Source organism: Trachemys scripta, chromosome 7 (assembly GCF_013100865.1).
Source record: "Trachemys scripta elegans isolate TJP31775 chromosome 7, CAS_Tse_1.0, whole genome shotgun sequence".
Taxonomy (NCBI): domain Eukaryota; kingdom Metazoa; phylum Chordata; order Testudines; family Emydidae; genus Trachemys; species Trachemys scripta.
Window position 1 is genome coordinate 29786060 of NC_048304.1, and position 27889 is coordinate 29813948.

A 27889-nucleotide genomic window follows, 5' to 3' on the forward strand; every position below is an offset into this window, starting at 1 on the left:
AAGGGACCAAAGCAGAGGATGTGGGGGCTGTTTATACAGGGATCCGTCCCCATTCCCTGCCCTCCCAGCCAGCCTATCCCTCCGCCCTGGGGCTGCATCATAGCCAGCGCTCCCTACAGGGGAAAGGCCCATCCCCAATTTCCTAACCCCCCCCCCCCCTTACCCAGCCAGTCCCGCAGTAGGAGCAGTCTAAGTTCCTTCCCACCCTCTACTCTTGCTGCATTTCCTCATTAATTAATCAATCAGGGCACTCAGCAGCTAATGAAGGAAGAACATAAGCTAGGTGCAGGGAGAAGGGCCTTGGAGCAGAAGGCTCTTGGGTGAAGGAGGTTTCAGAGAGGGAGCTACCCCCTCAGTTCCCATCTAATTCCTCACCCCATAGCAGGGCTGTACCCTTCAATCAGGTCCCCAGAGCTCTAGGAGTGAATGTCCCTCAGCGATGGGGCTCTGAGCCCTCCTCTTGCAGATACTGACTACCAGCCCCCAGAGCTGGGGATGGAACCCAGGAGTCCTAGCTCCAAGGCCCCACCCTCTAATCATTAGACTCCCCTCCTCTCCCCGAGCTGGGGCTAAAACCTGGGAATCCTAACTCCGTGTCACTACTGCTCTAAGCATTAGCTCCAACTCCTGTAAGTTTGAGCGATTGCACTTCTGCTCAGTAGGGAGCAGTGGTGTGTCCCCTCCCCCTACAGTATCATCTAACCCAATCCTAAACCTCTTAAACAGAAACCCCCTCATCGCCCCCCCGCTGTAAATCCCATCACACCCAGGCTTAACCTTGCCCCCATTCGCCTAAGTGAACATCTGTTCAGCATCTGGCAGAGAGGAGAAAGACTCAGCGCCCCAGCTGGCATAAGCCAGCGCTCACCGGGGGGGGGGGGGGGGGGCTGGCAGAGAGCGCCTTCCCCTGCACAGCTCTACAGTTGTCCCTCAGTCCTGAAATGCAATGCCCTGCCCTGGGCTTGTACCCCCCCGGCTCTGCCAATGCCCCTCAGTGCTGACCCCTAACCACCTGCCACCCCAGCCCCAAGGTCTGCAGGGGGCAGTTGTGAAGTTTGTCCAGAGCACAGAACTGCTGGGCTCTCTGGTCCCCTGGGCTCTGCAGCGCATAAACTCCAGCCTTGGAAATGTGAATTGTGACAGGAGTCAGGAAGCTACAGACCTTGAGGGAAATCCCAGCTCCCTGTACTGGGGATTGAGGCGGCTGCAAACAGCCGGGCATTACAGGGCATTGGAAGGGGGGGGGGCAGTAAGGTCTAGTGGTAAGAGCACAGCACGGCTAGGAATCAGGCATCCATTGCCAGCTCTGAGAGGGGACGGGGGTCTAATAGTTAGAGTAGAAGGGGCTGGGAGCCAGGACTCCTGGGTTCTGTTTTTGTGATTGGAAGTGTGATTCTGATTCCCTTTGTCCCTGCTCTAACCATTAGACTCCACTCCCTACCTGCAGCTGGGACCCAGCACCAGCCCCCTAATCCCCCCACCTGGCGAAAAAGGACCATGCACCACCATCTCCCCCCCCCCCAAGTCCAGCTGAACCCCCCCATCCTGATATATGGGGACCTGCACCAGCCTCCACTCCCCCATCCCCCTCTTCCCGCAGCTCCAGCTGCCAGCCTTGCACCCCCCTCTCCCTTCTGACCCCCTCCTGGTATACGGTGACCGTGCATCATCCCCTGACACCTCCCCAGTGAAAGGGGAACTTGCACCACCCTCCCCCCCTTTAGCTCCAGCTGCCACCCCCCTCCCACTCTTGCCCCCCCAGCTGCCACCTTCCCCATCCTGGTGTATGTGGCTCACGCATGAGCCAGCTCACCCCTACCTGCCCTATCCCACCACTCCCAGACCCCTTTCCCCACCTGCTGATTCCCCCCCAATCCTGCTGGAAAAGAACCAGGCACCATCCCCCCCCCCCGCACGGTGCAGAGGGACCATGCACGACACTCTCCCCCCACCCGGGAAAGGGCAGAGCCGGCGCCGCGCGGGGAGGGGAGGCAGGATCTTCGCGGCCGCGGGCTCCGCGCAGCTCTCCCATCCCCCACCCCGCGGCACAGCTCCGGCGCCCGGGCAGGGACGGGGGGCGCGCGCGGTTCCCACCTCCCGCCGCCGTCTGCGGGGGGGAGGGCCTCGGCGCTGGGGTTTGGGGCTCGGCGCCAGGAAGCGGCGGGCGGAGGGGGGGGCAGCCGATACCCCTCCACTCCCAGCGGACCCGTGCGCCCCAGAATCGGACCCAAGGCGGGCAGGGAACGCAGGTGTGGGGAGGGGATGGGCCAGGGGATAGAACCCAGGAGTCCGGGAGACAGAGACGCGGGAGGGGGGGTGCTGTCCCCTGCCTGGGACCGAGCTATAAAGGGATCGCACCCCTGAATGTTACAGCGGATGGGACCCAGGCATCCGGGAGGCTGCATACCCATTGCCTGGAGATGTCAGATGACCCCCCGTGGATAACCCAGGCGACCGGAGGCTCAGTGTTGGGGGTGACCATCCCCCCTTCCCGGATGTATAACTTGATTAGACAGCACGGACTGCACCCAACCCCCGGCGGATAGAACCCAGGCATCCGGCGAGTCCTCCAGAGTGGATCTAGCTCTCGCCCGGATACTGGATTGAAAACGGATTGCACCCCCCACCCTTTGACGGGGAACAGAACCCAGGCGTCCGGGGAGCGGAGGGGGTGCCCTAGGGAGTGTATGTAACCCCCTGCCTGGAGCGATAACTGGACTGGACAACACGGATTGCACCCCAGGTGGATAGAACCCAGGCGTCCGGGCGGGGGGCACAGGAGGTGCCCCCAGAGTGTACATGCCCGCCCCCCCCCGGATATATAACCGGATTGGACAATATCGATTGCATCCCCCACGCCGCCGGCGGAGAGAACCCAGGCGTCCGGCGATGCGGGGGGTGGGGGGTGTCTGTGCTGGTGCTGCAGGGGGCTGCTAGCCGTGGAGGGCGCTCGGATCTAGCCGCACACGCGTATCCCGTTCATGCCACCGCCAGCCAGGCACAAGTTAAGCCGCGCCGCAGCGGAAAGGAGCCGCCGGGGGAGAGAGGGGCCTGCTGGCCCCCCGGGGCAGGGGGACGGCTGGGATGGGGGGCCCCTTCGGCCGGGGTGACCCCGGTCCCCGGGCGTGAGCAGCCCCGCAAGGACGCGCGGAGGCGGCGTGGGGGGAATCGCAGTCCCGGGGATGAGCCAGGGCGCGGGTGGGGGGCCCGGAGACGGGAGACGTGGCCCCCCCTAGAGACAGAGCGCAAGGTAAAAGCATCGGCCGCTGCGCATGGGGCGAGGGGAGGCGTCTGATGAGGGGGGTCTGGATCGGAGATGGGGGGCAGGGGGGGGTCTGGATCAGGGCTTGGGGAGGGCGTGTGGGGGCCTGAAACGGGGCTGAGGGAGGGGTGGATCAGGGACGTGGGGGCCAGAGGGGAGCTGAAAGGCCTGGAGAATGAGTGGCTGCGGGCTGGACTGGAGGAACCTGGAGGGGCTGCATCCGAGCTGGAGGGGAACCTGGGGGTCTGCAGAGAGGCTGCGAGGGAGCAGGAGGGAAGCTAGGCAGGGGATAGGGGGCTGGACTGGGGCTGTGCGGGAGCTAGGCAGGAGCTGGGGGGCTGGAGGAGGCGATGGGGGAGCTAGGCAGGAGCTGGGGGGCTGGAGGGGGTGGGGGCTGGGGCGCTGGGGGAGCAAGGCAGGAGCTGAGGGGCTGAATGTGTCTCATTAACTGTCAAAGCTCTGGTTGAAGGGCACCAGAGGGGTGTGTGCAGGGGAGGGGAGGAATAGCAGAGATCCACTCCCAATCTCTGGGCTGCTGGCCCCTTCCTGGCTAAGGACAGAGCCTGTGGGTGGGCTGGGTATGGGGGAGGAGTTCTGAGGGGGGTGGAAGGAAGCAGTGACCTGCCATTTTCCTGCCGCCCGTCCCAGTCAGAGGCCACCAGGGAAGGGGGCAGCTGGTTGTAGTGACCCCATCCTTCCAAAGAACGACATCCCACCCATAGCAGAGCTGGGCACAGCTCCCCTCACCCACCTGTCACCGGGAGGAGCAGTTTGGCACAGAGCTGTGGGTGCCTGGGGGAGACATGGGCAGACATACCACTCTCCCCCAATGGCTTGCACACACACACACAATTGTGCCCACGCCTACGCACATGCATAAGTGCACCCAGATAAGCATGCAGACACTCAGAAGGGTGCACCTGGCAACACGTGCAGAGCCGTGAGCACACACCAAAACCCCAGCTCCTCCACACACACAGGACCCCCAGAAATAAATAGGCACTGACAGAGCAAGTGTTTCTCGCCTTCCCTCATTCCCAGAGCCAGGAATAGAACTCAGGAGTCCTGGTTGCCAAACTGGAACCCACTAGCCTCCATCGGAAGCCTGCTCCCTGGGTATATTCTCCCAGCCAGGCCTCCAGTCGGTCTTTGAGCCCTCTGACCTGGGTGCAGGTACAGCTCCCCACCCCTTATGCTTCTGCTGGCTCTGCCTGAGCCTATGTACCAGCAGGAGAGCAAAGACGGTGACAACTGTGCCTCCCTTTGGAAGGGCCATGAGGGTTCTGGGGCAAATAGAATCGAGGAGTCCGGGCTCCCAGCCCTCCCTGCTCTAACCACTAGAACCTACTCCCCTCCCAGAGCTGGGAATAGCGCTTGGAACAAAATCAGGTTAGGATTCGGGACTCCTGGGTTCTATTCCTGGCTCTGCCACTGACCTTGGGCAAGTCCCTTTGTCTCTCTGTGCCTCAGTTTCCCCTTTGCAAAATGGGGAGAGTAATTCTCACTCCTGCTTTGGGAATTACTCAGGGATCTGCCGGCCCAGCAAATTCTGGAGTGACACTTGTGTGGCTGCTTTGACACCAATAATTCTCTTCATGGGGGTGCCCCTTAGACACGCTTTCAGGTCTCTTTTGCCACAGATTTCCTCTTAAACACAATACAAACAGTGCCAGAAATCTCTTCCCTGCCTTTCTTCAAATGCATTGGAAACAGGATTATGAATATGTTTATCCAGCCCTTCCCCTTGCAGCCTCTATGATCCAGCCAGGGCCATAGGCAAGAGCGAAATTGACTAGAAATGCAAAGAGAAACTGACTAGTCTCTTCCATTGTTGGAGCTGAGTGAAATGGAGGGACCCAGGAGTCCTGACTCCCAGTCTCCTGTTCTTAGAGCTACACCACACTCCCTCGCAGAGCTGGGGAGGGAGCCCAGGAGTCCTGACCCCCAAACCCCTCCTTTCCCAGCATCTGTGGTAGGAACTCCACTTTGATTATCTGAGAGATCTGTTTCTGGGGGCATATGCAGGGGTATGGGGGGGCATGTGGAGTTGGCAGAAAGTGGGGTGATGGGAGGGGTGCTCAGAGAAAGGGGGAGGGGAGGGAAAATGGCTATTTCTGTTTTACCTAGTGGTTATCTGAAGCCCTGACATGATCCCTCTAAAAAGACAAGGTGGGTGAGGTAACATCTTTTATTAGGCCAGCTCTGTTGGGGAGAGAGAAGCTCTCAAGCTACACAGAGCTCTTCATGTCCCTCTAAGGCAGCTCGGAGATTGTTCTCCCTGCACACTGCTGCATCCTAGACCCCCCCCGCCATAGTTAGCCAAGCAGCCTGGAGCGACTCCATCCATGCACCAGGGCCCTGGAGAAAGATGATCCTGCCTGACCCCCCCTCCCCCACCCCTGCCAATCATGTGCCCGTGTCACTGGCGTTATCAGGGCAACCTGAATGCTGGCGCTTATTAAATCAATAACTTCCCTTGGCACTACCCTGCAGGGTGTTGCACAGGAAATGGAGTGCTGGCGGGCTCCCAATCACCTCCGCGTTACCCCCCTATGCCCCACTGCCCCTCCTAAAGCTGATTCCCAGCCCCCCTGATCTAACCACTGTACGTAGAATGTAAGTTCTTTGGGCCACGGCCTGTTAGGACTCCTGGCTTCTATCCCCAGATCTGGGAGGGGAGAAGTGTCTGTCTAGTGGCTAGAGGGGGTGGGGAGAATGCTGGGAGACAGGATTTCTGGCTCCCTTCAGGAATAGCAGCCATATCTGCTGTCCAGAAAACCAGTTCATCCCCTTCAGCCCTCATCTCACTTCACCCCTCCCAATTGCCTTGCCCGGAGGCGGGGGGTAAGCTAATGCAGCAGTGTGTCCAGTGGGGAGGATGCTGGGCTCTGGGACGGATGTAGGAACCAGGTAACTCTTTAAAAATTCAGTGGCTGAACTATCGACCTGGCTGGTTCCCTGTCTGCGGCACTGGGCGGTGGTGAAGGCAGCAGGATTATGGGGGGGAAGGTGAGTGGCATAGAGAACACAGGCCCGGAGGGACTGGGGAGGGACCCTGCCAGCGAGGGAAGGAGGTGACGTGGGGAGCACAGATGGAGGGGGGAATCTGGGAGGGATCCAAGTCGTGGGGGAGACGGCTGGCATGGGGAGTGCAGGCTAGAGGTGGGGAAGGGTTCCCAGCAGTGGGGGAGACCCCCTCCACTCCCGGGTCTGGGATAGAACTCAGCGCTGATGACTCCCAGCTCCTCCTGCTCTAAGCCGCCAGACCTCACTCCCTTCCGCGTGCAAAGAACAGAACCACAGAGCTCTATAGGCCACAACAGAGACCATAGGCCCTGGATTAGTTCCTAAGCACTTATTGCCCCAGCTCCTGGAGTCATGGGACTGTACTAGAATTGAAGCTTCCATTTCTCATCCTTGTGGTTGGGGAGAAAAATTGGAAAACAAAACCCAGGTGTAGCTGATCCAGCCATACCTGCCTGAGCCTGCAGATAGCCTGAGCCGATGTCTCCAAAACAAGGGAGCAGACCTGATCTCAGTGGGGTGTTCGCTCCCATCCCCACTGCTCTGGGGGTCCTATCAGTTCCGCCCACCCTAAGCAGCCACATCCCAGTTACTAGGGGGTCTGCTGACAACCCATCCTCTCTGTGTAGCTGTCACTATAAATGGGGCCAGGCCACACTGCAGGGTTGGGCCCACTGTTTGTGAGAGGAGCTACAGTGCAGGATTGGGGGCTATAGGGGGTGGGGCTGCAGTGCAGGAGAGGGCCATGGTATGTGGTGGTTAGGCTATAGACAGTGTTTGGAGCAGGATTATGGTGCAGGGGATACAGCCCTGGTGAAGGGATGTGGCTATGATGTGGGGGGTGCTATAGCAGAGGGGTGTGGCCACAGTGTGGCAGGCAGGTATCTGATACTGAGGGTACCGCCCTGGTGTGGAGCCCTGATGCTGGGGCATGGCTGTGGTATGGAGTTGGGGCTACAGTGCAGGGGTGTGGCTATGGCATGGAGGTGGGGCTTCCATACAGGGTGGGGCTATGGTATGAGGCACTGGGCGGTGGTGTAGCCCCATGCCCCAAGCTGCCTATACCCCTAGACCACCCTTTCCCCATGTCCCTGCTCTTGGCTCACTCCATTCTCTGATCCCCTCTCTCCTGCCAGGCACTGCCCACCCACCAACCATGGCTTGCCTGCTGCTGGTGCTGCTTCTGATGGCAGGGACCCTGATGTCCTGGGCTGCCTCCTGCCCCTTCCACTGTGTGTGCCAGAACCTCTCTGAGTCACTGAGCACCCTGTGTGCCAACAAGGGCCTGCTCTTCATCCCAGCCAACATTGACCGGCGCACAGTGGAGCTGCGCCTGGCCGACAACTACATCCGCGTGCTGGAGCCCCAGGACTTCCTCAACATGAGCGGCCTGGTGGACTTGACCCTCTCCCGCAACACCATCGACAGCATCCGGCCCTTCGCCTTTGGTGACCTGGAGAGCCTGCGTTCCCTGCACCTGGACAGCAACCGGCTGATGGAGATCGGCGAGGAGGCCCTGCGTGGGATGCTCAACCTGCAGCACCTCATCCTCAACAACAACCAGCTGGTGAGCATCTCGGCCGCCGCCTTTGACGACTTCCTGCTGACGCTGGAGGACCTGGACCTGTCCTACAACAACCTGCGCCACGTCCCCTGGGAGGGCATCCAAGGCATGATCTACCTGCACACCCTCAACCTGGACCACAACCTCATTGACTCCATCATGGAAGGCACATTCTCCGAGCTCTACAAGCTGTCCCGCTTGGACATGACCTCCAACCGGTTGTACACCCTGCCCCCGGACCCGCTCTTCGCCCGCTCCCAGATGGGCGTCATCAGTCCCACCCCCTACACTGCCACCATTGTGCTGAGCTTTGGGGGCAACCCCCTACATTGCAACTGTGAGCTGCTGTGGCTGCGGCGGCTGGCCCGGGAGGACGACATGGAGACATGTGCCTCGCCGCCCCATGTGGCCGGCCGCTACTTCTGGTCAGTGCCTGAGGAGGAGTTCACCTGCGAGCCGCCCCTCATCACCCGCCACACGCACAAGCTGTGGGTGCTGGAGGGCCAGCGGGCCACCCTGAAGTGCCGCGCCATCGGGGACCCCGAGCCAGTGATCCACTGGGTGTCACCGGATGACAAGATCATCTCCAATTCCTCCCGGACCATCTCCTTCCGCAATGGCACCTTAGATGTGCTGGTAACCACAGTCCGGGACGACGGCTCCTACACCTGCATCGCCATCAATGCAGCGGGTGAGTCCACAGCCCTGGTGGACCTCAAGATTATCCCTTTGCCCCATCGGGGCAATGGGAGCAGTGGCCCGGTGCCACACCACGACCCGGGCTCCTCTGACATTGCCACCAAGACAGCGGCCAACACCAGTGACTTGGGGGTGGAGGAGAGGAGCGTGGAGGTATCCGATGTGACAGCTGACTCGGCCTTGGTGCGCTGGGCTGTAGACAAGTCGGCCCACACTGCCTGGATGTACCAGATCCAGTACAACTGCACCGTGGATGACACTCTGATCTACAGGTAGGGGGCGCCGCAGCATGGATGAGATTGGGGGAGTGGGTGGGGATGGATGCCATGGCACAGGAGGCTCCGGGAAGAGAGAGCATGCTTGGTCATGCCCCAGCCACACCACCGGACCACTGAGAGTCTTGAGTAGGGGTGTGTGGCTGCAGTGCATTGCATTATGGGCATTCTCCAGGGAAGAGGGTGTGCCTGGAACATATGGCATCACGGATTTTCTCTAACATGAGGAGTGGCCACAGTACATGGCATTATGGGTATTCTGCAGTGTAGGGGGCATGGCTGGGCCACACTGCATTATGGGTTGTTCTGACTACTTCGGGGAAGCAGAGAGGGCTTAGCTGGGAATTAGTCTCTCTGCTCGTGTGGCACACAGCTGCTAATCCTGCCGGGTTCTGAGTGCTGTGTCCAAGCCCAGAGGCAGCTGCCAGGGACTCCTGTACAAATAGCTCTGTGCCCCAACCCAGAGGTGGCTGCATCTCAGTGTTGGGCGAGGGATCCCTGTATAAACAGCCCCCACGCCCCAACCCAGAGGAGATCTAAATCAGCACCAGGAGCTTGTTGGAGTGGCAACGACAAGTCCATTGGGAGCCAGACGATGGGAGTCGGAGGTGGAGAAGGCCATGCCATCCCAGTGGTTTAGGCTGAGACTATTAAAGTTCAGGCTAGAGATGCGAGTAGGGGCTAGACATATGTGGGTGGGGGCAAAAAAAGGGCAGCAATGCCGGGGGTGGGGCCAGATGTAGGGAACCTGGGTTCAGAACTGCTGGGGGGTGGGGGGAGTGTGGTCTAGTAGTTAGGGCAGGGCACTGGGAGCCAGGACTCCTGGATTCTACCACAGCACCCTTCTCTGTGCTTCAGTTTCCCGCTCTCAATCATTGCCTATTTAGACAGTAAGCCCTTCTCCTATTTTGTATGTAGAGGTGACTCAATCCAGATCTGGAAGCCCCTACAGGGGAGGAGACTTTGGAGGGCAGAGGGCTCTTAAACCAGCCAGCAAAGGCAGATCAAGACCCAATGGCTGGGAGCTGAATCTTGACAAACTGAGGCTAGAAATGAGGCCAAATTTGTAACAAGGAGGGGGATTAAGGACTGGAACAGCAGAGATGGGTGGATTCCCCAGCACCTGAATGCTTTTCCAAAGCATCTACATGCCGTAGGAATTGTCCCCTCTTCAAAAGTGAGGTGGGGTCTGCACCCCAGAGGCAGTGTGGCCTGTTGGTTACATCACTGGACTTGGGACCCAGAACTCCTGTATTGTATTCTTGGCTTGGCCACTGACTGACCCTGGCCAATGACCACCCCCAGCACCTCAGTCCTTTGCAAAGTGTTTGAGCTCCAGGGATGAAAAGTGCTGGATAAGAATTAGGTTTTCTTATGAATGATTCTGGGGGGCCCATCTTGAAACACCTTAAAGGGTCCTGAGTGGTAGGTACTGAGCAATGTTTGGAAACCCTTTTGGGGGTCTCAGTGTGCACCCCCCCAAATCACAAGTCACTTGAGGCCTGTTGTTGAAGCTGCATGGGTGAGGGCCCCTGACACCCTCGCTTGGACAGAAACGACAGAGCAGGAGAAAGAGCTGAATGTGTTGGTCCATCACAGGATGACTGTGAGCCACCATGAAAACCAAAGCGGTCCTAGGCTGGGTCAGGCGAGTGATTTCAGTTGAGGTAGGGACGCATTAATGCCATTGGACAAGGAACTGGGAGGAGCTCAGTGGGAACACCATGTGCAGTTCTGGTCACCTGTGTTCTAGAAAGATGAATCAAACTGGCCCGGTGCAGAGAAGGGCTCCTAGGCTGATCAGGGGAGAGGAGAACTGATCTTACGAGAGGAGACGGAAAGAGCTGGGCCTGTTTAGCCTGGCCAGGCGAAGGCTGAGAGGGGATCTGCTCTCTGAAAATACACCAGAGGGGTTAACCTCAGGGAGGCAGAAGAGCTACTGAAGCTAAAAGACAGTGCTGGCACAAGAACAGATGGGGACAAACGGGCCGGGAATCAACTAAGACTGGAGCTGAGAAGATTTGTGCCCAACAGAGAAGAGAGGGTCTGGAGCAGCCTCCCAGGAGGAGCGGGGGGGGGGGGAGACACGACACCCCACTCGTTTGAAGATGGGGCTGGATACGTTTCTGACTGGGACCCCTGGGACCCACCATGCAGGGTTGGGTTGGCTGCGATAGCAGAGACCGGACTCAGAGACCCAGGAGGCTCCTTCCAGTCCTGAGTCTTATGAACCGCAGATCTGGGGCTGGATGCAGGCACGGCTGGGACATTCCCCAGCCTGGGGGGGATCAGCGGGGCTTCTCAGAGTGGTCTTTTCTGCTCCCTAATATCTCTCTCTTTCAGGATCATCCCGGCCAGCAGCCACCACTTCGTGCTGAAGCACCTGGTCCCAGGCGTGGACTACAATCTGTGCGTCCTGGCCATCTTCGATGACGCAGCCACCTCTCTGGCTGCGACGCGCCTGCTGGGCTGTGCCCAGTTCTCCACGCAGGAGGCGTACCCAGACTGCCACTCGCTCCACGCCCACTTCCTGGGGGGCACTCTGACGGTCATTGTGGGGGGCATTATTGTGGTGACCCTGCTGGTTTTCACTGTGGTCATGATGGTGAAGTATAAGATCTGTGGCAGCGTCCACTCTGGCATGCCCAAAGTCTCCAACATGTACTCACAGACCAACGGCGGGCAGCCGGGGGTGCCCAACGGGATGCTGCTGCAGCGGGGGCGTGGGCCGAAGGCGCAGCGCCGGAGGGCGAGGGGCAAGCCCGCCCGGCAGGAGGCACCAGAGCGCAGGACGGCAGAGGGGGTGGTGGCGTGCCAGGGAGACCCGCCGGACTTGGGGACCTCCAAAGCCAAGCGGAGCTGCTCGTTGGACATGGGGGAGATCTCTGCCAGCGCCTGCTATGGTTATGCCAAGCGGCTGAGCATCATGTGGACTAAGCGCAGCCAGTCAGTGCACGGGATGCTGGCCAGCTGCGCGGCTGAGGGGGAGGGCAAGAGGGGCGGGGCTTTCGCCAGCGCGGAGGAGCTGGAGGAGAGCGTGGTATGACCCAGGTGGGCGAGAGCTCACCGCACTGGAGCAGCCGGCTGAACGCCGGGGAGGGGACAGCTGAGCCGGGCGAGGAGGGCCTCAGAGCTGACACGGTGACACTCCACTGGATGTGGTGACAGCTGACTGGACATGGAAATGTGCAAACCACCCCGGTAGCCACCTCTCTGAGCCGGTGACGCTCCAGCCAATGTGGCAAACCCTGATCCGACCCGGCAACACTTGAGCCAGTGCGGTGACCCCTGATCTGACGCAGTGACCCCAGGTCTGACACCACCAGACCAGGGCCAGCATAGCAGCACCTTCTCTGACGCTGGATTTTCCCCAGAGAGAGTGCCCAGTTGGCGAGACACAGAACCCCACATGGCTGAGCGTGGGTTTGGGTTTTGCCATTGGACCTGGTTTGACTCGACATCAGAGGCAGGGAATGTCTGGAAACCCCTGGCTCTTCCTGCTGGCACCCCCACCTTGATGCATATGGTGTGAGACACACAGACTGGAAAAGGAGAGTTAGGGGGGGAATCGGTACTGGATCAGAGAAGGGGGGCCTGGACAGGCTATCAGTACCAGATCAGAGAGGGGGTGGGCTTGGATGGGAGACTGTTACTAGAACGGAGAAGGGGGGGTCCTTTACAGGGAATGGGCCCCAGATCCGAGACGGGGTGCCTGGACAAGGAGTAGGCTCTGGATTGAAGAGGGGCCCGGATGGGGGATGGGCCCTGGATGAGAGAGGGGCCTGGATGGGGGATGGGCCAGGGGTCCTGGATAGGAGAAGGGCCTGGATGGGGGATGGGCCCTGGATAGGAGAGGGGCCTGGATGGGGGATGGGCCCTGAATCAGAGAGGGGGATGGGCCTTGGATTGGAGAGGGGGCCCGAAGGAGAATAAAAAGTGGATCACAGAGTGTGCACCTGGATGGGGAATTGGTACTGGGCTGGGGGCTGGACAGGAAATCAGTGCCAGACTGGACGGGGAATCGGTACCAAGTATTTTATGTTTTGGTTTTGGTTTTAAAATCATTTGCCTAAATAAATAAGTAAACCTGAGTCATTGAGGGGTCAAGGTCTGGCAATGGACGGAGAGCAGCCGAGATAGGTTTGTGAGCACTGGGCGAGGGAGCTCGGTATAAATAGCCCCTCTGCCCCACTCCAGAGGCTGCTGCATCTCTGCACCAGGTGGGGGATCCCTGGATTAACAGCCCGCTGCAGCAACTCTGCCTGTAACCATGTGTAACTGACGTGGCGATGTGCCAGGAGCCCGAGCCCATGCCCTGAGAAGGGAGAGTTGCCCTGAGCATGTGTGTGTGTGGTGTGATGTTGTGGGTCGCCAACCCGCACTGGGTGCCTGGCAAGGGCATGAGATTGTGGGGAGCTGGGATGGGGGGAGGGGCTGTGGGGAGCTGGACTGAGAGCTGCAGCTCCAGACCTTGACATTTCTACACATCAAGAATTACCACGGCAACAACAGCCACATTAAAGAGCCTGTAGCCTTGTAAGTGAAAGATTTACTGGGCGCAGCGTAGCTGGGGATGGCAAGGTGAGAGCGTCTTGCTGTGGAAGAGATGCACCCTCCTCCCTAGAGAGATCATTAACTCCTCCCTCTCCCGTGAGATCCCAAAGGTGCACGTGCACTCGGGACAGTGCCCCTCCCCTCAGAGCGATCAGCTCAGGCTCTCGGCAGACTCAGGCTGGTGTCATTGTGGTGGTTACACTCGGGGTAGCTCCTCCTCTCAGAGCAATTGGCTCAGGCTCTCAGCAGACTCAGGCAGGCACTGGTCACACCTGGGTCACCTCTTCTCCTCAACAACGCCTGGGAGCGGTGACCCTACCACAATCACCTGACTCCAGGAGCTCGGGCCTTGGGTCTGGGCCTGTAGCACCGGTGCCATTGCCCAGCATAGGAGTGGTGCCCGGCATGGGACACCCTCAGACCCTATAGCAGTCACCTGCACTCAGAAACCCCCCACACTCAGAGCACCCCTATCCCCAGGGTGCCAGGCCACTGTGTTGGCTCTCCCACCTTCCAGGTGCTCTTTGGAGCACAAGGGAAGATAAAAGCCAGGCACTGATGACAACAGGGGAGGGGCGGGGAGCAGGGTTAAATGGGCTCCGCCAGGGGGTGGAATCTGACTGAGGAAGAAATTGGGAGCAGGAAGCAGAATGGAAGGGGAGCTGGGGATGAGACGGCTGCTCAGGGAAGGAGTAAAGAAATTGGGGTAGGGGAGGTATGGGCATGGATAGATAGAGGGGTGTAGGGAGGTGGGAGGATGGATGGATTGAGGGGTGTGAGGGGTAGGGAGGTGGAGGGGGATGGATGGATCGAGGGGTGGGGAGGTAAGGAGGTGGATGGCTGGCTGGAGGGGTGTTAAAAGGAGGGAGGGGGATGGATGGATTGAGGGGTGAGGGGTGGGGAGGTGGAGGGGGATGGCTGGCTGGAGGGGTGTTGAAAGGAGGGATGGGGAGGGAGATGGATGGAGGGCAGGGAGGTGGAGGGGGGATGGATGGATTGAGGGGTGTGGGGGGTAGGGAGGTGGGGGATGGATGGATTGGGGGTGGGAGGTAAGGAGGTGAAGGAGGATGGCTGGCTGGAGGGGTGTTGAAAGGAGGGAGGGGGGGAGAGATGGAGGGAGGGCAGGGAGGTGGAGGGGGATGGCTGGCTGGATTGAGGGGTAGGGAGGTGGAGGGGGATGGATGGATCGAGGAGTGCGGGGGTACGGAAGTGGATGGCTGGCTGGAGGGGTGTTGAAAGGAGGGAGGGGGAGGGAGATGACTGGCTGGAAGGCAGGGAGGTGGAGAGGGATGGATGGGTGGGTTATAGACATGGAGGGCTGTGTTTGGGGATGACTCACAGGTGTGGTGACTTTCCCCAGCCGGTGTGGGGTCCTTAATGAAACCCAATTCTGTGGCCTTGGCCCAAGTAAGCTCGGCCAGGCCTGGGGGAGGGAGGGGAAGGAGCCTGGCAGACGGGCGGGGGTTAGATTGCAAAGCTGCAGGGCTAGGGGAGAGACTCAGACTGGGCTGTCAAAGAAGGCTCAGGAATGCAGGTGCCCAGATCAGTGGGTTTGAGGCATTCAGGGTCTGCACATCCCAGCCTGAAGCTGATGGGCAGATTCCCAAAAAGCCAATGGGCGTTCCCTGCAGAATTCATAGGTTTCAAGGCCAGAAGTGCCCTTTGCCCATCTCGTCTGGTCTGTATAACCCAGGATCTCCCACAGCCATTCCTGCCTCCAGCCCAAATCTGCTGGTCGAGCTACAGCACAGCTTTGGAACGTCCGATCTTGATACAGAGACTCCAGTGAGAGAGAATGTGCACGGGAATCGAGTCTTTGTCCCAGACACGAATGATTGTGGTTTTCTCTAGACAAGGGAAGACAGAGCTACAAACACCAAGCTAGACAAAGTGTGCTCCTGTACAATAAGATTCCAGGATTGTCACCTGTCTGAGTGTCAGTCGGAGGCCTAGACTGTCTGTGGAGTCAGTGTGAAGGGATGGAAGCAGCTACAAGCATGGCTGAGAGCTCTTCTGGTTCAGAATATCACCAGGTTCAATGATCACCGGGCTTTGCAGCCTGCTACCATCCAGTTTTTAAGTTCTCAGCCATTCTGACATGACAAATGTGGTGTAACAGCCACAATAAGGCATGTATCCATGCCATACTAAGAGTTCTAGACCATTGTGAGATCAGAGGTAACTCAACCAATCACCACCCTTGCTCTACAGCTAATTTGCATGCAACAATTTCACTAATTGAAGGAGGGAGATTGCCCAGCTGGTGAATTACTTGGCCCAGCTACCACATCTGTGTGATGGCCTGGGCTTTCAGCTACTAGTAGAACAATCCCTCGCTCTTTTCATCCCTAGATCCCCAAGCGCTTTACAAAGGAGGTCAGAATCATCATTCCCATTGAACAGGTGGGAAAACTGAGGCACGGAGAGGGAATGTGACTTGCTCAGTGCCACCCAGCAGGCCAGTGGTTGAGTCAGGACTAGAACTCAGGTCTCCTGAGTCTCAGTCCACTAGAGTGACCGCAAGGCAGTGCTGCCATCATCAGTTTCCTTGTCCCAGATGCTCCAAAAATCATCAGGCTGAGAGAAATCACAAGATTGTCTTACCAAACACGTGACATTATTCAAAACCCATCCAGGTTCTGTTTACATTCTGGGCTTTTTAGCTTCTAGTGGGAGACGGTCCCCTAGTTATTAGCGTTATGCCTGGCCTAATACTTCAGTATATAAATAAATAAAATGAATTAAAAGGGACTAGAGGATGCTGATTAGCAACATGGACCCTTCCGGAGATGGAAAACTGGTGGCTGAAACCACTCAGCCAGCAATCAAAAACCACAGTCCATTTGCCATTGTGATCATGTCTGTTTCAGGGCTACTTCCTGCTTTGGGACACTAGATGATTTCTAGGTCTGTCCAAGAAGATGGGTAAATGTGGCTACCGGCTTCTATTTAACACCCTAGCTCTGTGCAAAATAAGTCAGCAAACTTGAACATCACATCATTGGTGAGGGGCTGTAAACTGGAAACTCCGTGAGCAAACAGCCCCACATTTGTACCACAGACTCCACCCCAGCCCCCCGTCCTGCATGGCAATTTACAGGGGTATCAGACCTTGTGTGGAGATCTCAAGGTGTTTCAAAACCCTGCCCTTTCGTCAGACAGCCCACAAGCTGGTTTCCCACAGGGACGGGTCTCAAGGTGGAGATGCTCCCCAGCCAGGTTCCCCATTGTTCATGTCATCCCTTTCTCCACTCCCACTGCGCACCCTGCTACACAGTCCCCTCCTTGGAGTTTGCATTCAGCCCATCCACTTCAGAGATTCACAGACTTTAAGTCCAGAAGGGCCCCTCAGACCATCTAAGCTGAAGTCCTGCATGGCCCAGGCCAGAGATTGTCACCCAGTTATCCCTGCATGGAGCCCCATAACTTGGGTTTGACTAAAGCATCTCCCACTTGGGGTTTGAAGCCATGAAGATGGAGAATCCACCCCTTCCCTGGGGATTCTGTTCCAATGGATCTTCACCCACACTGTGAAACACGGGGGCGTTATTCCTCAGTGGAAGCTCTCTGGCTTTATCCTCTAGCCACTGGTTCATGTTCGGCCTCTGTCCGTTAGATTGAAGAGTGTTAAGTGTTTAGACACCATAATCAAGCTGCCTCTTGAGCTTTATTACAAGAAGTTAAACAGATTTACGTGTAGGCCAACTCCAAGTTAGATCAGTCTAGCCACGTTGGCCGGGTGGGAAAAAACCACGCCTCTGACCCACAGCGGTGGTGACAAAACCTCCAGGGCAGACGCAGCGGGGGCCATGGAAAAGTGCTTCAGGGATGCGGGGCTCCTTCTGTCGACGGACGCTGTGTCTGCACTAGGGGGCTCTGCCAGTATCGGCTTGGCAATGGTCTCAGTCTCTCACTGGCAGGCTTTTTTCCAGCTCTCGAATCATTTTTGTGGCTCTTTTCTGCCACCTCTCCTATTGTTCAACACCCTTTCTAACACCTGGCCCCCAGAAGTGGCTGCACCATCATAGGACAGGTTTTCCCCGTGCCATATGCAGAGGTAAAATCCCCTCCCTGCTCCTACTCCCTACTCCTCTGTCTACTCAGCCAAGGGTCGCACGGGGAGCTCACGGTCAGTAGCTTGTCCTCTATGACCCCTGAACCCTGCCTGGAAACACGGCTCTCCGGGATACAGTCTCCGTTCTACAGCACAGCTTGCGTCCCTTCGATGTCTGACCTTGTTGCCTTTGGCAGCATTAAAGCGCATGGTGTTTCGAATGGCCCAGCAACCCAGAGAGCCCTGGAGAACTGCCCTGTCCTCCGCGTTATTTATTGCAGCGATGTGCCACCCGCCAATCTGATCAGCAGCAGTTTTATGCTGACCTCCAGATTGCCGATAAAGTCATTGAACAGCATGGGGCAGAGAACAGGTTCCAGCAGAATCTGGAGTCGCCGGACGCTCAGCGTCCTTACAAATCAGCCCCCACACCCCAGTCCTCTCCCTTCCCAGCCCTGCAGGGATAAGCCAGATGCCAATGGATCTCTCTCAACCGAAGGCTGCGTGGAAAGGACTGATGTCCCCCTGAGACTCACTAACAGGCTGCAGCATGGATCAATAATGCAGCACCACAGCAGCGTGGGGACAAGCCCTGGTTGGCACAGATGCCAGTCACATCAAAATCCATTCGGGGTCGCTGGGGGTGCAAAGTCCCTGACTGGCAGGCAGGCTCAGGGGGGTTGGGGTGGCACAGAGGTGAACAGGGCTCTGCACATTGAGGACGTCAAGATGCCCCCACTTGTGGGAATGGCGGAGAAGGGGCATGTGCCATGCCTAGCTGTGGTGCCCAGCAAGAGGGAATGCTGGAAACGGCGCTGGAGGGGGAATCCTGGATTCTATTCCTGGCTCAGAGAGGGGAGAGTGGGATCTAGTGATTAGAGCAGTGGGGAGAGGGGTTAGAGTCAGGACTCCTGGGTTCTGTTCCTGGCTATGGGAGGAGAAGGGGAACAGAGGCCTAATGGTAAGGATGGGGGTGTTAGGAGTCAGGATTCCTGGGTTCTATTCCTGGCAAGCAGGGGCAGGTTCAGTGCCCAGACCTGCTGGGTGACCCTGGGCAAGTCGCTTCCCTTCTTTGGGTCTCTGTTCCCCACCCGCCCTTTGATTAGCCAATGGCAACTCTTTGGGGCAACAGCAAGGGGAGCATTGTAAGCCATCACCACACACAGACAGGGGAGGGCTCCTGGACAATTGCATTTTAACCCACATAAGTTTGTAATATGGGCGTGACATGCTGTCCCAGCCCTGGGCTCCCACCCCCCAGCTCTGCCAATGCCCCTCAATCCCAACCCACAGCCTCCTGTTATCCCAGCCTGGGCACCCTGCTCAGTCCCACTGATGCCCCTCAATCTTGACCTGCAGTCCCCTGTTATCCCAGCCCTGGGATCCCCCGTGCAGCTCTGCTGGTGCCCCTCAGTCCCGACCCACAGCCCCCAGCTAGCTCAGCTCCACTGGAGCGGTTTTCTGCTACGTGTACACACTCGCTTTGGCTCATGCATCACTAGCACAGATCAGCAGCAGGGAACAAGGTCTCGGAGCCCCGTGGGCTGTGGATAAACTCAGAGGAATTGCAGCTGCATGTGGCAGCATCTGGAGTGAATTGTGCTGGGGTCACATGGGGAGAACTGTGCCAGGCCTAAACAAACTACAGGTCCCTCAATCCCAACCCGCACCCCCCTGCCACTCAAACTCTGTCCCCCCTCCCCGATTTGCCAATGCCCCTCAAGCTAAGCCTGCAGTCCCTGCTATCCCAGCCTGGGCTCCCTTGGCCCACTCCACAGCTCTGCCGGTGTCCCTCAATCCTGATCCGCAGCCCCTGGCTATTCAAGCCCGGGGCTCCCCCCACATGTTTAAAAATAGCCTCATCTGTCAAGACACTACACAGATCCTCACCTGAGCTTCTGTCCTCAAAATACACAGCCAGCCTCCTCGGGGAGGGGGTACTCAGGAGTGGGGTCTAGTGGTTGGTACAGGGGGAGCTGGGAGCCTGGATTCCTGGGTGCTCATCTGTGCCTCAGTTTCCCCAGGTGGTTGTGACGTGTGAGATGTAGTTACGATTCCCTGAGCCCTGCCCCATGACAGGCTCCTGCTGTCTGACTCCACTGGCACCAGGACAGGATAGGTGAGAGAGCCGGCTGTGCTTTGCAGGGTGTGGGGGGATGGGATCCCAGCCAGCCCATTGATACTGTGGGCTCAGCTATCCCCCTCCCCTCACTCTGCAATCCCAGTGGGAGGGCCTGCAGCATGGCGCCCTGCAGGGGGCACTCCCGCCTTTTTGCTCCCTCTCCAGCCTGTCAGCACCGTGGGCGGGTCCCATGAATGACAGTAGTCTGCTCTGCGCCTCTCTGAGCTCTAATACAGAGGGGAAACTGAGGCACACAGCTGGGGTGGGACTTGACCAAGATCACCCACCAGGCCAGATCTGGGGATAGAACACACGAGTCTTGACTCCCAGCGCCCTACAACCCACCATCTCTAACCACTAGCCCCACTCCTCTCTCTGAGCTAGGATAGAACCCAGGAGTCCTGAATCTCAGCTCCATCTGCTCTAACCACACTGCCTCTCCAGCTTGAGTCATTGATTTCAAGGCCAGAAAGGACCGTTCTGTGGCTCTGGAAGGAGAGTGGTGACTAGTGATTACAGCAGGGAGGCTGGAAGCCAGGACTCCTGGGTTCTACCCGCAGCTCTAAGAGGGGAGTGGTGTCTAGTGGTTAGAGTAGGATTTGAGGATTCTGATCCTCCAGCCAGCTCAACCTCTGGGATATCCTAGCCCTGAGACTCACCCCCAGCCATTCCTCCATGTCACTCAGTGACTTTTGCTTATATCAACTCTTTCAACTCCAAGAACAGCACGGCGCCTCAGTTCACCCCTCGGGTGGCGGGGCTGGGAACCCCAAATCGGCCATGCCTAGGAGCTGATCCCAGAATCCTTTGGGGCTGGAGGCGCCAGCCCTACCCCCTTCTTCACCCCCAGCTCTGCAGTGCCTCGGCTAGCTGTCCCTCCAGGCCCAATTAGCCCACTCTAATGAAGCACCATGGCTAAGCCCTCCTCCCCATGGCATGGTTTAATGAGGTGGTCTTTGGGAAAGGCTGGGTTTTAATTAACTCCGCTGCCGGACAGTTCAGCCCCTCCTCCACTGCCCCCGGGGAAGAGGTTGCTCTTGGGGGTCAAGGAGGGTTGGATTTGATTCACTGCCAGTTTGGGTTTGTAAGGCGGCTCCTCAGGAATAAGGGATGGATATTGAAAGGGGGAGAAAAGCTGCCTATAGTGCTTAGACTGCTGGGACAATGTGTACACCAACCATCAGGCCCCACTTCCCTCCCACAGCTGGGGACAGACCCCAGGAGACCTGATGCCCAGCCCCCTGCTCTAATGACTAGACCCCACTCCCCCCCCCAGAGCTGGGGAAAGAACCCAGGAGTCCTTGCTCACAGACCTCTCCCTGCCTACTCTAACTACTGGACCCCCCTCCCCTCCCCTCCCAAAAGCAAGAACAGAGCCCAGCAATCCTGATTTCCAGCCCTTCTTGCTCTAACCCCTAGACACCACTCTCAGCACAGATATAACCCAGAAGTCCTGGCTCCCAGTCCCTTCCGACTCAGAAGATCAGATCCCACGCCCCTCCCAGAATCATAGCTAGAACCCAGGAGCCCTGACTTCAGCCCCTCTAGCCACTAGACCACACTTCCCTGCTGATAGAACTAGGGTTGGGCACAGAAACTGTTTACCCAAGAATCCCTCGCCCAGAGCTGAGATGCACCACCTCTGGGGTGGGGCATGGAGGCTGTTCATACAGGGATCCCTTGCCTGGTCTGAGATGCAGCTGCCTCTGGGGTGGGGTGAAAGTCTGTTTTATTGTGACACTTGTTACATTGCACAATAATTTAGCCTAGGAAGTGAAGCAGAGTCCTTTGTCCAGTTGAAAATGCACTGGGGATTTAGGAAGACAGCGTGGGATCTTCAGAGTGGGAATTTGGCTTGGGCACCTGGGTTTACAGCCCAAACACTGTGAAAAATCCTAAAGGATCATTAATAACGACAACTGGGCAAAACTTCAATGTATATCTTATCTGACATGCAGCCCAGAGCTCCCTAGCTTTACCCTGAGGCATCAGGGTCAGCACTCACTGCAAGGGGAGAGCGCCCCCTACTGAGCCCCCACCCTGCTCCCTGTAGCACAGCGCCCCCTACTGAGCCCCCACCCTGCTCCCTGCAGCACAGTGCCCCCTGGTGCCACACTAGGGCAGTGGGGAGAGCACTGACTGTGATGGGAGAGCGCCTCCTACTGATCTGTTCACACCCTGCTCCCTTGGCAAATCCTCCCTGCAGGACTAATTCCCAGCTGTGTGGATCTGGGTTAGAACTTCACTAGCCATTCACTCCGAGGTGCCCAATCAATTTGCCTTCCCCCTCTGCTGCCCAGCCCAGGACCAATCAGGAAGAATTATTAACACCCAGCCCTAGCTGATGTGGCTGATAATATCTGAAGCCAAACTGCCCACTCCCTAAAGTCCCCTCACTCCCCCGGCCTGGGGAATATCTCTCTGTCCCGTTTGCTCCCTGGGAGAAAGGAAACACCTTAGTGATAACTAACTGCAGAATAAAGAGGAGGAAGGAAGTACCACATAATCCACCAGGATCAGCCACAGCTGCTCTTAGAATAATATAATCTAGAATTACTCAGCCAGAGAGGCTATGTATGAGAGAAGGAGTGCGATCTAGTAGATAGCGCATTAGACTGGGAGTCAGGACACCTGGGTTCTATTCCCAGCTCTGCCACCGACCTTGGGCAAATCACTTCCCCTATCAGTGCCTCAGTTTCCTTTCCCACCAGTTGTTTAGACTGTGAGCTCTTTGAAGCAGGGACTATTTCTCACTGTGTACCTGTATGGTACCTGGCAGAACAGGAGCCCGGTCTTGGTTGGGGCCTTTAGGTGCCACTGGAATAATCATCCAAGCGGCATGCTGTGTGCCTAGTGTTCCAGGACAAGCAGATACAATCCCCAAAGTACTGTCAGGATCGAGAGTCAAGCAGACTCTTAAACTGGAAGATGAGACATGAAGGGACTCAGAATGACGTGATCTTAATACACGATGCCTCAGGCATTTACTAGAGCTCCATGCTGCTGGGATCTCCACCCCCATTTGCTTCTAGCTCCAATGTTTTCCAAGTTACACTGGGCCCTGGGGTGGTCTCAGGTGGCTGAAATGAGCGTGTGTGTGTGTGTGTTTGCATACATGCCTGTGCCAGGGAAAAGAGCCCAGAAGGGAGCTGGAATGGGGTGGAACTGCTTTCTCGGTGGAGGACGGGGACTGAAGGGAACATGGTAAACGCTCCTCCTCTTGTATCTCGGTTACTGCAACACCCCTGCTGTTCCCAACTTGCCTTGCTCATGTCCATTCAGCAGGTGGCTGCAAAGATCATCCTCCCAGCCAATCACTTTGAGCCTGTCCCCCCCTCTTCCTGCATCCCTCCACTGCTCCCCCTTCTCCATCACACCAAACATAACCCACTCCTCTTCCCTTTCAAGGGGCCAATCTCCACCCAACCCATCAGCTCTCCTTCACTCCTGAGATGTCAGCTCCCACCTCCGATCAGCCCGAGGTGCCGGCCTCCAGCGCCCACTTGATTTACAATCAAGCCCCTTTGTGCTTTTGCCCAGGCTGCTTTGCACACTTGGGAGGAGCTGCAAACAGCCTCACTGGCCTCCTTCATACTCTCCTGTGCCGTGAAGCCTACAAACAATTAGCGGTTAGGCTGCTGACATGCAGAGACCGCTGCCCGTCCTGCTGCCCAGTGCTGGGCCATTGTTTCCTTGGGCTCCCCCGTCTGTCTGTATCCACCGGTCGTCTCTTGTCTTTGCCTTAGATTGGAAGCTCATTAGGGCAGGCGCCGTCTTTCTGTTCTGTGTTTGTACAGAGCCTGGCACAAGGGGGCCCTGGTCCGTGTCATGTCCGCAATACAAACAATACCTCAGGATCACAATAAACTCCCTGTATAGGGCAATCCCAGCTAGATCTGACACGTGACTGGAATCCCCCTGCAACTGACACTGCTGGCAGGTGCCTCAGGTGAATTATGGGCTGGAAACACGATGCGCCAGCAACCCGTGGACGTAATTCATGGCTGATCATGGGGTGTCAGGAACTGGGATCCCCTCCGCAGGCCATCAATGCCATGGGTTGTATATCTACAGGGGAAGTGACTGCAGGTTGTAGGCAGCCTGACAGTAGCTGTCAGATTCAATAGCTGAGATCCCCTTATGGCTTCAGAGCACTCCTTGGCTTTGAAGGAGAGGGGGAGACAGGCAGAAATAGAGGCAGAGGGTAAGAGAGCTGTGATGTTAAGTGGGGATAGGAAATGGGATAGGGGGCCTTCCCCCTCTAGGGGGCATTGGCTCTGTTCCAACCCCAGGGCAGGGGAACTGGCTGGCTCAGGTGGCAGGGAATGAGACATGGGGCCTCTCCCCTCTAGAGGGTGCTCCCTCCTATCTGGATCCAGGTCAGGGGACCAGATGGCTCAGAGATATAGTGACTAAAAATCAATTCCATCCACTCCATGTGGGTCTCAGCCCAGTTTCCCATCACCAAACCTCTCTCATAAATGCTTGCCCTGAGTTACATCATGTTCCAATTTTCCACCTTGCTTTGCATGGTCATCTGATTGGGGGGAGGTAAAACAGCTTGTAGACAGCATGGGGCTGCCATTAGTCAGGAGTGGACTCAGATCTGTGCAGTGCCTGGCATAATGGGGCTCTGATCCTTTCTTCCATCAAAACGTAGAGAAATACCAGCAATCATCTCGCACCCCCACGGCCAAGCAGTAGCAGATTTAGAGGATCTGCAGGTCAGTTTCCCATCGAAGGAGCAATCAGTGAAGTCTGGGGGGACACGGTTAGTGTTGCTAGTTTATTTAGACTATACACAGCAGTCCTGGGACAGAAGTGGTTGCACATGGCATGCACGATCCCTTCTCTCAGATATCTCTGCCTATACACCAGTGCCTGACTCCCAGGGATCGACTGAATCTCATTAAGGAGATTCAAGCAGGGAGCAACTCTCCAACTGCTTGCAGTAGCTCCCCACAAGAAGGAAAAGCACCATCAAACTAACAACAACGTGGCATTTGTTCAAAGACTGGACCCCGCTGGCACGCTGGGAACTTGTGAGACAATGTGCAACAGCACCACCTGCTGACTGCCTCAGAATACTAGCTGTCAGGACTCCAGCCTGCAAACTCAACAGGGGCTATGAAGGAGCAGAGTGAGTCAGTAGGTTGGGCCCTAGGCATTGAGCAATAGACCTGAGTTCTAGTCCTAGCTCTGCCATTGACCTTGTGCCTCCGTTTCTTCTCCTGCCCCTTGTCTGTCTAGAATGTACATTCTTGGGGGCAGTGACAGTGACTGTGTCCATGGGGGTCCATGTGCAGCATGGGGGCCTCAGTCTCAGTCAGGGTCTGTACAGCACCTGAGACTCCTGATCTCAGTGGGAGCCCCTAGGAGCTACTATAATCATCAAGTGGTGGGAAAAATGCCCCAGTATGTTTTTTATGACCACAGGGAGTCAAGGGCTGCATGTCTCTGGTCATCTGCTATGAGCCTCTGGCCAAGTGCTGTACAGACCTCGACCGAGCTTGAGGCCCTCGCTGTGCTAGGTGCTGCACAGACACATAGTGAAAGGCAATCCCTGTCCTGAATAGCTAAACAAAGTTTAGGAAGGGAAACTGAGGCACAGAGTGGGGACGGGACTTAGCCAAGGTCAGGCAGCACCAGGAATGGAACCTTGGAATCCCGACTCCCACTGGACCATGCTACCCACTAGACCACAGGACCTTTCACTCAACCCATCCCCAAGCCTGATTCCTGTTCCCTTATGGAAGTCTAGTTCCTAAGCTAGAAAGATTCAGGAGATACAAAGAAAGCCAGGGGTGGGCTTTAATGGGTACAGAGAGGAGTCTGTTTCCCCAGTTGCCAGTGCCAGCCTATGTACCCACCTGGGCAAAGCAGTCACTACAGCCCGGCGAGATTGCGAACTGCCTGCAAAGTGAGACAGTGAGAAATCACTGGGTGCACGGGATGGGACGGCCCCGAACTAAACATATTGGTATACGAGGAGGGGTAATTTAGTGCTAACAGGCCAGATGGTGCCAGCCAACCGCGCCGTGATCAAGACGGATCGGGGGACGCGCCAGCGCGTGGACTGAACAAACAATACAAACGGCACAGGCTGTCGGCGAGAGGAGAAGGGTGAGTTATGGAGCAGAGGGAGGGGAGGTGTGAGCAATCTCTAGCAAGGTGGATGTGCGTATCTTAGAGATCTCACTACCAGGGTGTGTGTGTGTCTGTGTTCTCTAGCAAGGTGTCTGAGGTAGGCGTGCCGGGTGGGTGTCCTGGCTCTCGATCATACTTTTAAAGCAGGCAGTGTGGGCTAGTAGATAGAGCAGCACACCAAGACTCAGGGCACCTGGGAGGTATTCTGGGCTCTCCCACTGACCTTGGGCAAGTTTCTGTCCCTCTTGGTGCCTGTTTCCCCTCTCACCCAAATCAATCAATCAGCCAACCTACTCTAATCTATCTATCCATCGTCCTTATCCAGCCCCATCATTACAGTATCTGGGCACCTTGTAACCACAATGTATTTATTGTCACAACACCCCTAGGAGGTTGGTATTACCCCCAGTATAAAGACTGGGAAACTGAGGCCCTGCTAGGCTAAATAACTTAACCCCCCACCAATTACTAGATGACAATCCTCTCCCAGAGCTGAAGAGAACCCAGGAATCCTGATCCTGGCCCCCTGGTTTAGCCCACTAGCCCCCACTCCCCTCCCAGAGCTAGGAAGAGAACCTGGGGTGTGCAGCAGTCTAGCCCAGCCCCCAATCCATTAGCCAATCCTGCCTCCCAATTAAGATTGTCAAGGTGACCCAGGGATGCTTGCTTGGGCCCTGTCCTGCCTTAAAGAGCGGGATACATGGGGTTAAGGGCTCTGAGATGCCAGAAGAAACCTGCGGCAGCCTAGTCCCCATGCCCACGGCTCAGCAAAGCTGCCAGCCGTGCCCGGCTCCCTGAGCTCCACTCTCCTGCCTTTATTGCTGTCTAGGTCAATAGCAGAGGCTGGCACGCAGAGCACATTTCAGCTGATGCTCTCCCGCACCTCCCCGCCCCCTAACTCTTTTGCCTGGAAGCCACGGGAGCTGGGCCAGGCTATTGACCCCTGTGCCATTTGGGCCCCTGCCAGGGCCTGGGAAATGTGTGTCACAGCAGTGGAGGCCATGCTCTGGAGGCACCAGGCCCAGGGGAGGAGGGGAAGGTTGTTCTGAGGAGCCCACTGCTGCCATGGCTTGTGGAGGGGGAGCGGGGAGCCGGGCAGCACTGCCAAGTTTGCCCAGCTGTGGGCGGAAGATGGGGCAAGTTCCTTCTGGCATCTCAGGCCTCTTAACCCCACGGGGGAGGGGGATGTGGGAATCCTGAGCTGGTGACTTAGGGAGGGGACATGGTAATTGAGGCTGGAGGCACAGAAGCCCTGGGTGCAGCGTAACCCCTTCCTCCCTATCCTATCCTGCCAGTGACGGATCCCCCTGCCCACGTGATAGCGACATGGCCTGGGGGCACAGGCGGGTGCTATCAGCTTGCCAGGGAACTGACGCAGTGTCTGGATCCCTCCTTTTCCAGAGCCAGGCTGCAGGTTGCCTTCTGCTAGTTACAAACTGAGCCCACCGACCCCCAGGGGTTCAAAGGTCTGATAGATGCGCCAGGGCAGCTTGGGGGAAGTGCGGTCTAGTGATCAGAAGTCAGGACATGGGGGTTCTATTCCCAACTTTGGGAAGGGAGTGGGGGCTAGTGGTTAGAGCAGGGGGAGGGCTGGGAGCCAGGGCTCCTGGGTTCCATTCCCAAGTATGGGAGGGATGTGAGCTCTGATACGTTAGCGCAGGGGGACGTTGTCAGGACTCCTGGGTTCTATTCTTGGGGAGGGGAGTGGGGGGGGGTCTAATGGTTACAGCACAGGTGGAGCACAATGGAGGTTCAGATATCTGGGTTCTAGCCTAGCTCTGGGAGGGGAGGGAGATCTAGTGGGTTAGAGTAGGGAGAACTGTCAGGACTCCTGGGTCCCATTCTTAGCTCTGGGAGGGGTGTGATGTCTAGTGGCTCTCTCTCCTCCTGCAGCTGAGAATAGAACCCAGGGGGTCCTGAGCCCCAGTCCGGCCCCTACACGCTAGGACCTCAACACCTCACAGCCTGACACAGCCTAAGAAACCCAGGAGGACTCTGGGCCCTTTGCAGAGGGAAAAGGACTGTATTCCAAAAAGCAGAAAGCACCTGCCATTTCCTCTGGAACAGCAGGGTCAGCTGCAGGAGGTGGGGGCGGGGGGGCCTAGAACGGCACCTCTCTAGCTGGGGGGAAGGGAAAAGGCTGATTTCTCAGGGGATCATTTTAGCTAAGGATTTATCCAAAGCCGAA

The 27889-nt window shown here is 57.2% G+C and overlaps 2 protein-coding genes across 6 annotated transcripts in view; one reads left to right on the forward strand and one right to left on the reverse strand.

Moving 5' to 3' along the window:
• Nucleotides 1-27889, reverse strand: part of PC (pyruvate carboxylase) — a 254067-nt gene that overhangs the window by 11800 nt on the left and 214378 nt on the right. The window lies entirely within an intron of this gene.
• LRFN4 (leucine rich repeat and fibronectin type III domain containing 4) lies at nucleotides 1993-12340 on the forward strand. 2 transcript variants are annotated; one of them, XM_034776015.1, is made up of 3 exons: nucleotides 1993-3250; nucleotides 7423-8821; nucleotides 11168-12340. In XM_034776015.1, the coding sequence occupies exons 2-3, from the start codon at nucleotides 7443-7445 to the stop codon at nucleotides 11868-11870; spliced, it is 2082 nt and encodes a 693-aa protein (XP_034631906.1). In that variant the 5' UTR covers nucleotides 1993-3250; nucleotides 7423-7442; the 3' UTR covers nucleotides 11871-12340. The 2 variants fall into 2 exon arrangements, with proteins under 2 accessions (XP_034631906.1, XP_034631907.1); XM_034776016.1 differs by having other exon boundaries at nucleotides 1993-2743.

Bases quoted from the DNA above. Each gene is read 5' to 3' on its own strand.
- LRFN4 (XM_034776015.1), top strand. From the start codon at position 7,443: ATGGCTTGCCTGCTGCTGGTGCTGCTTCTGATGGCAGGGACCCTGATG. The intron at 8,822-11,167 runs GTAGGGGGCGCC...TCTCTCTTTCAG, and splicing joins GATGACACTCTGATCTACAG to GATCATCCCGGCCAGCAGCC.